Raw genomic sequence first — 8,568 nt, forward strand, 5'->3', positions numbered from 1 at the left:
AAATTATCAAAAAAGAGTTGTTAAAGGAACTTTTTCCTTTTCTTTAACATTTGGATGCGCTCGAACCAATATGAAAACTCGGTGATACCAACTTTTTTTACCATATCGACATTCATTTGTCCTTAAACAAATGTTGATATCCGTGTACATGATGACGTCAATTTAAGAATTTAAGGTATATTCACATTCTTTTAAATATCATTTGAAGGGTAAAAGAGAAATGAGAATCTTTTACACTTAACAAACTTACAAATAAATAGTATTTTATCTAAAAGAAGAAAATGAAACAAAAAAAAAAGTGAGAAAAGTGCAGGGTATTTTGAGGCTTAAGGAAAGGAATGTAAAATTAAGGTTTTAGAGTTTTTAATATCTTTAAACAAAGAATAAAATAAAAATATTATAGTTTATCGGATGCAAGGAGGAAAAAGAGGAGGTGCAGAAAGTAACATCCGTCAAAATTATATTATTAGCACCAGGCCAGTAAATCATAAAAAGAAAAGGAGAGCTCCACTAAGATTATCTTTGGATCATCTCCCATTCATTAAAAAAATGTGAAAAAACAAAAAATAGCTTACAATTTTTTTTATTGTTTTGTAAATTATTATTTTTTTAGAAAAAGAGAAAGATAAATAGAATCTGTAGAAAGAGATATTAAGATAATTTACTTTTGTATAATAACAAACAATTGTTTCATCAATTTATAACACCTTAAAAATAAATATTTTGGTGCAATTTCAAACCAAATTGTTGTGTGAATTGACAAACTTTGCTTACAACATTTGTTTTGTATTTTCTTAAGATAATAAACTTTTGTCATGGTTTTTTTTGTTCAGACTAAAGATGATAATGAGACATAACGACGGGAACAAGTTTTGTCATCCATACTTATTAAAAAAAATTATTCGCATTCCTATATTCAAATCTAATTAATATAAAATTTTTGTTTCATCTTTATTTCATCATGTAATGAGTATACTTTTTGACTCGTATCCGTACTCATACTTGATTGTTTTTAACGTTTTAATATTAATTAATTAATTTTTATAAAATTATAAAATATTCTTACAAGAGAAAAGATGATATTATCAAATATTAAATATAAAAATTATTATTTCTTCAATATCAAATATTTAGAAAATAATTATAATTATATAATTGGAATACTATATAAAATTTTATAAAAAGTTAAAATATTTATTAAATTTGAAAAAATTAATAAAACAAAGTTTATAAAATATAAATATAATTTTAAAAAATTACAAAAATAAAAAATACTCAAATTTAAAATTATTTTAAATTTCATTCTTTAAATTATAATAAAATATCTTTTTTATATGTTAACAAAATTATAATACACCACTTGAATGAAATTACACAAAAAAACAAAAAATAAATTAATAATAATTGAAATTTAATATAGATATTTCATAAGGTTAAATATGTTTTTAGTCCCTTAAGTATCACACGATTTTGGTTTTAGTCCCTACTCGAAACTTTCATGGTTTTTAGTCCTCATTGTTTTGAAATTCTCACTTTTCGTCCTTAAAATTGGACGGCGTCGTTATCTTTTAGTACATGTGGCAAACAGTGAGGTTTCGTTCAATGCCAGCTTTCCTCTTCACTGTCTGCCACGTTGGTTTTGTTTTTAGTCATCAGATTAGCACAATTAGGGTTCTTAATTGGGCAAAGTTTATTTTTCAATTGGGGAAAAAAATAGATTTACTCAAAGCTTTTTACTCCAAACCTTCCAGTGGAAACATTCTATCAAGGTGGTCGTTGAGGTGGTCGTTGCGGTGGTCGTCAGTGATTCCATGCTGGACTCCATAGATTCATCACCAGGTCCTCTGCTCCACATTCCGAGGTTGTTGTTCCTGTTCACGGTGAGGTGAGACCAAATTCAACCAGAAATAGATAAACAAGAATTATATAACCTGTAAAGAGAAAGATTAATTCATTGATACCTGGCATTTCCAAGAACACCGGAGGACATGGTGAGAAGAGAGATATGATCGGCTGACTAAGGTTCATCGTCGTAGGCTTTCTTTCATACTTGACCTCGAGGCCCTCGCTAGACGCCACGAAGAAGGCACCGTTGCGTAATATGCCACCCTCAGCCCTCCAGTTATAGCCCTTCCACTTTAACTGTTGGGTGTCCACTCGTTTCATAACCTCCTTGGTGAAGGGGTTTTAGGGTGCCATGTAACGGTTCCCCTGTTTGTTAATGGTGGGTTCGCCGCTACCATTGATTGCGTACATCTCCCACTCCGTGAAGTCGTTGTTGACAACGTGGATGTAGCCCCTCCGGCAGCGGGGCATTCTCTGGACCAGCTTCTCTCTGAAGTGGTTGAAGGCGATAGTTACCTGCATTTTCCCAATTGAAAAATAAACTTTGCTCAATTAAAAACCCTAATTGTGCTAATTTGATCTCAATCAACACAGGTGGCAATCACTAATCTGATGATTAAAAACAAAACCAACGTGGCACATAGTGAAGAGGGAAGTTGGCATTGAACGAAACCTCGTTGTTTGCCACATGTACTAAAAGATAATGCCGTCCAATTTTAAGGACGAAAAGTGAAAGTTTCAAAACAATGAGGACTAACAACCATCGAAGTTTCGAGTAGGGACTAAAACCAAAATCGTGTGATACTTAGGGGACTGAAAACATATTTAGCCCTATTTCATCTATATGTTAAATAATGATAAAGAAGATTTATGACAATAACATTAAATTATTGTAATAGTATATTCTTTTATATGGAGTACATAATAAGTTCGAAAATAAAAATAATTATATAAAAATATAAAAATATCATTATATGATAAAAATAATCAACAAAATAAAAGTATATTAGAAATAATTAAAAATAATTAAATGTGTGTTTAACTGTGTTAAAAACTATTTGATGTTCCATTAAAAGAAATTGCACAAAGGAAAAAAATATATAATTAAGACTAGGATAAGATTAAAATTATTTAAACTAGGACAACTATCAACAACAAATTTGGCTTTCTAATGCAGCCCACAAAACTCATAACTCAGGATACTCTCTAACACACTCAAAAGGGTAGGCTTAAGAAGAGATGTTCAGTCTAGGCCAAAGAATCCTGTGGATAACTTCCACCTAGGATGCTACCATTCACTTACCTTCTTTTCATATCCATAATCCAGAATAAACATCAGATTCTCAATCAGGAAAAAAAAAATGGTCAGGCTAAGCGAGGTGGTAGGCAGAGAACAAAACAGGACAACTCAAAGCAAGGAAAATGGACAAAACAGCAGATCATTTGACTCACGAAACTCTAGATCGGATTTTAAAAGCAAGCAAAGTTCAAATTAAGAATGGCAGATCAGAGTTTACAAGTGATGAGACAAACCAGGAAAATCAATCAAGACAAGCAAGAAAAAAAGTTAATTAGAAAGGCTAGCACACAAACAGAATCCTAAGAAAGCAAGAAATCAAAACAAGCTGTAATTATCATAGACAATTCAAATTGTGTAAAATCTGTCTGACAAAATACATGAATGAAAAATCAGTTTTTGGTGCAACAATTTTCACAGATTCAACTTGTACTGGCCATTCAACTTTTTAATTTGCAATGTTTAGTTTAGTTTTTTTTTGTTCTATTGTTTTTCATATTCAACACTCTTGGCCAAGCTTTTGCTAACAAGTTTTAAGCTATCACAATGCACCAAAACAGATTGATCAATCAAATTGAATTTATGCAGCTTGTTTTCAAACACTTGTTGATTAAAACTGGTGGTGTTAAGAGTGAAATCATACAGAATTGGAACAAGTCAGAAATTCTTTGCAGATCCACATTTCAATTGCCAAAACAGACTTGTTGACACGACGTTTGGATGCAAAAAGCAGATGTTATCAGATTTTGGCGAGTTCAACTCCTATTATGCAGTAAAATTAACAACTCCAACCACCAATTTTAATGCACAGAATCAAATGACCTATGAACACTAAAATTGTGTCCAATTCAGCACTTAAAATTGATTGAAAGTATTGGATTTAAAGTTTCAGATGTTCAGTAATGATCTAAGTACTGAATCAGATTTAAAAACATATAAGACTCAAGCAAAGAATGTGCAGTTCGGTCAACTGCCAATACACTCTGAATTTCCAGTCTATCACTAAGCCAATTGCCAAGGCAATTTCATGCTCATATGGTGTTCATCCTGGATCAGTTTTAAGTAATCATTGATACATCTCCAAAATAACAAGTTAGACACACAATGGTCCAATGATCAGTGACTGACAAATGCTAAAGCAAAATCAACCAACACAAATCAGACATGATCAACATCATTTCACGCACTTGAGCTCTATAATGTCATCGCTCATCAATTGTGCAGATGTTATGGTATGAATCAAAATCAAAATGAAACAGCACCACACAGTTTGAAACCATAGTTCATGACAATTAATCAAATGCACAAGACTAAAGACAAGACAGAAAATGATGCTCAAATGAAAAGACTCAATCAACAAATGGACCGATTAAAATGAAGAAAAGACTCAATGTAATGACTCAAAGCACANCAAACTCAAGAACAACAAAATCAGGAATCCTAATCACAGATTAGCATAGATCAAGATTAAAACAACATGAATCAGTAGATAAGGACTCAAGACAGTGAAGGAAACTCAATGCACAACACGAAATTAAAGAAAACTCAAAGCAGCGAAACAAATCCATACAAGACTGAATCAAACAACTCGTAAAACAGAGAGACAAGATATTGAGAACAAATGACTCGAAACAGATTTACAATCGCAGAAAATGAAGAACGAACAACACACAGATCGAATTAATACGAGATTAAAACTCAAATAAGAGAGAAACACAATACTTAGCTCAAGCGGACGCAGCTCAAACCTAGGCTCTGAATACCACATGATACAGCCCGCTCCGAACGGATCGACAGAGAAACATTGAATCTGACACGATTTGAGCCCATAACCTGAGAATCAGCAAAAATCACGGTTTGGAAGTTGAAGACGCAGCGGAAGACTGAAGATGAAGACCACGAGCTAAGAATCGGACACAAGATGCAGCGGAAGAGGGCAAACAGAGGTAAACTCTAGATTTTAGGATTTCGATCGGTGAAATGCTAGGGTTGGTAGTTTTAATCGGTGTATTGGGAGGATTTACCGATTGAATCGGTAGAACGGAAGATATCTAGGTTTTTAATCGGTAAAAATGGTGATAACCCTAAATAATGGTCAGAGATGGATTGTTTGGGCTTTCAATCGGTATAAAGGAAGGAAGTCGTATGAAGAAGGTAAATTTGGGCTGTGGTTCGGTGGAAAACGACTAGCGGAGGTGGATCTGTGAAGAACACTTGCGAGGAGAGATTCGCGAAGGAAACCCTAAGCGAAAGAGGTCTGTGGCTTCGAATGAGGCTGATGAATGAAATGCGAAAATGACACGTGAGGATGTGGAAGTCTGAGAAATGGAGGTGTGGCTGACGCGTAGGATCGTGGCAGCAGGTCTGATGTGCCACAAGGAGGCTGTGGATTGGTGTAAGAGGTGTACGATGATGTTAGGTGGAGAGAGAGAAATCTGATGGTGGAAAAATGAACGAAATGCAAAGTGAATGGAAGGTGGCTGAGAGAATCCCTTGGATTCTTCAGCCCTGCCTTTGAAGGTAGAATTGCTCTAGAGCGTTCTCAACAGAAAAACAATTCAATTATCTCAAAAGTGATTACAATAAGTGTAGGCATGACTATTTATAAGACTAGATGTCCCATATGCCTAACACAATACAAAGTTCATACAAGAAAGACTACACTAAAGACATTGGGCTTGGGCCCCGTGTATCAGGTTGTCTAAACGTAAACTTTAATTTACTTTGTTTCTATTGTTTACTTTGGTCCCAACTCAAATTAATGTTACTTAACTCTAATTTGACTTTTTCTGTATCCTAATTTAAATAATACTTTGACCAAAAGAAGCAAAAACGTTTTTCACATATTTCAAAGGAACAGTGTTTTGTCAAACTGACAGCAGGAAGAAGAAGAATATGTGGAATCAGTCAGTTCTGTAGACTGTGTCACTAATTTGCTTCCAGATCTTCGACAGGTAAGGTACTTAAAAAAATTATAAAATATTTTTATAGTAAAATTAAAAATTAAAATATTTTTATTATGCATTGCTTTTCAAATCAATTAAAATGATAAAAGAAATTGTATGGTTGAATTCCTTTTCACCAGAATTCCTATTTTAAGAAATTAGAGTAGAAAACAGTTGTAAATTTTTACATAAATGTTTAGAAATTTAATTTATATAATTGTTTTAGATTATAAAAGACTTTAAATAAATTAAAATTATATAAACTTATCATTATTTGAAATTTATAATTAGCTAGTGTTAAGATTTGATTTAATAATTAATCATGTCTTTAATTATATATCATTTTAGAACTTTAATGCTAGTTGACTAACTAGCTTTATCTTTAATTTTTCAAATTTTAACTATTTTTTCAGTTAATTTTACTAAACATAGCCAAAAGGGAGAGTTAGGTTTGGAGATGAATTTTTTTTTTTTTTAACTTTTTATCATATTAATAATACTTGTGTGTATTTTTCTTATTGAATTTAAAAATGAAAATAAACATTGTTTTTTTTATAACTGTTTAACAGGAGACCAGTGATTGTTGAAATTGGGACTGAAAATGTAAAGCATCCAAATCGTTCAAATTAATTAAGGTGAATAAAACTGACAAAATTTGGTGTGATATTTTGGAAGAATTTGATATTATGTCTCACGAAGATAGTTGGCCAACATATACTATATTAAAGAAAATGTTTAATTTGTATAAGAAAAATATAATTTAAATATATTTCCTTGATATATAATAGAATGTTTAATATAAACCAGTTTAATATTTTAAATAATTAAAATATAATATTTTCAAGATAAAAAAATATTTTACTATTCCAATTTTTGGTATGAAAAATACGAAAGGTAAATGCATGAGATGATTTCACCTATAAAAGAAATTCCCAATCTTGGATTGGGTTGGCTACAAAAGTGAAATAAACTAAAAAGTATTTTATAATCATAATATATCTTGCATTTTGTTGTTATATACGTATTAATTTATTGGAAAGATTATTAATCTTTACAAGTTTAATTTTTTTCTAATACTTATATTAGTATCATGAATCATAATTTTGATTTAATTAAATATAGAATTTATATTTTAGATAGCATGATCGTTTAATTAAATAAAATTTATATTTTTCAATTAAATTTATGTTATTTAATTTTACCTTGATAACATGATCGTTTAATTCTTACAAGTCTCAAACATACAATAAATTTGGATAGCAATAATAATGAAATATTTTCAGTTTTATTAAATATAATTAGTATTTTAGATCTTCTTATTATTATTTAAATTCAAATTGTTGCATTTCAAACTGCAAAATCAAACAAACATATGTTTTTTGATAAAATCAAATAATAAATACGCATTTAAAATATAAAATTCTTTTAAATACTTAATAAAATATTTTTTTAATGAAAACCCATTTAAAAATATTTAAACTAATAAGAAACTTAAAATTTAGTTAAATTATTTTTTTTCATTTGAAAACATGTCAATAATGACTGAAAATGAAATTAACATTCAAATTCTACAAAAGATAGTTCATTGAACATAAAAAAGTATTGAAACTAAATATAAACAAATAATATAAATTCAATTAGAAGTACTTGAATTATTTATGAAAATTTTAAAATTCACTAATGCAGAAAATTTTATGTTAGGTAGAAAATATTTTCTATACCGAATTTGTCACAGAAAATTGACACTCTATCCTGATTTTGGACCTAACATATAAAGTCCAATTTTAATTAATTTAATCATTTTTACTTTTTATTTTAAATTGAAGTAAAAATAATCAATCATTTATCTTTCCAGTGAATTGTTTCATGTTACAAAGTAGTCAGTAGCTAAATAAATGTTTTCAAAAAATTTAAGTGTTACAAACATTTTGGCACAGATTTTTTTTCATCGCAAATAATAATAGCATTTTCACGACTTTTAATTAATCCATCATAAATTATGATATATAAAAGGAAATTTAATATATTTTTCCTTTATTAATTGTGACAAAAAATGTCATTCATAATATATATATATATATATATATATATATATATATATATATTCTTATTCAATTTATAAAGATTTTTATCAATAATATTATTATTTATTTAGGAAATGTTTCGGTAGTTATTTTTGGGAACCGAGACACTACCCTGGATGACGCGGCTTTATCACTTTCTGGTGCTGGGATGAACTGGATTGCTAGCTCTTCCTGATTCTTGACCGCTCGCTCTCCTTCAGCCTTGACCGTTGAGTGGACTTCGATCTTTGACCGGAGGGGGGAGGTACCTGCAATGGCACTCCGACGCTCAAGTTAGGAGCGGTTTTGGGAATTGTGTATCACAATTGTATGTTTGAGTTCTGCTCAAACGTAAGTAGAGTGTGAGTGGGATGTGATTGAAAGATGATTAGAAGGTGATTGGAAGTACCTGGCTTGT

At 30.4% G+C, this 8,568-nt stretch overlaps 1 protein-coding gene across 1 annotated transcript; it reads right to left on the reverse strand.

Annotated features, from left to right (window-relative positions):
* Nucleotides 1–1,754: 1,754 nt before the first annotated feature.
* On the reverse strand, nucleotides 1,755–2,229 carry LOC111240799 (probable pectate lyase 1). The gene is made up of 2 exons (XM_022776551.1): nucleotides 1,962–2,229; nucleotides 1,755–1,871 (listed from the first exon to the last, which is right to left on the reverse strand). The coding sequence occupies exons 1-2, from the start codon at nucleotides 2,164–2,166 to the stop codon at nucleotides 1,801–1,803; spliced, it is 276 nt and encodes a 91-aa protein (XP_022632272.1). The 5' UTR covers nucleotides 2,167–2,229; the 3' UTR covers nucleotides 1,755–1,800.
* Between the last annotated feature and the right edge of the window lie 6,339 nt (nucleotides 2,230–8,568).

The sequence above is a fragment of the Vigna radiata genome, unplaced genomic scaffold (genome assembly GCF_000741045.1).
Source record: "Vigna radiata var. radiata cultivar VC1973A unplaced genomic scaffold, Vradiata_ver6 scaffold_195, whole genome shotgun sequence".
NCBI lineage: Eukaryota > Viridiplantae > Streptophyta > Magnoliopsida > Fabales > Fabaceae > Vigna > Vigna radiata.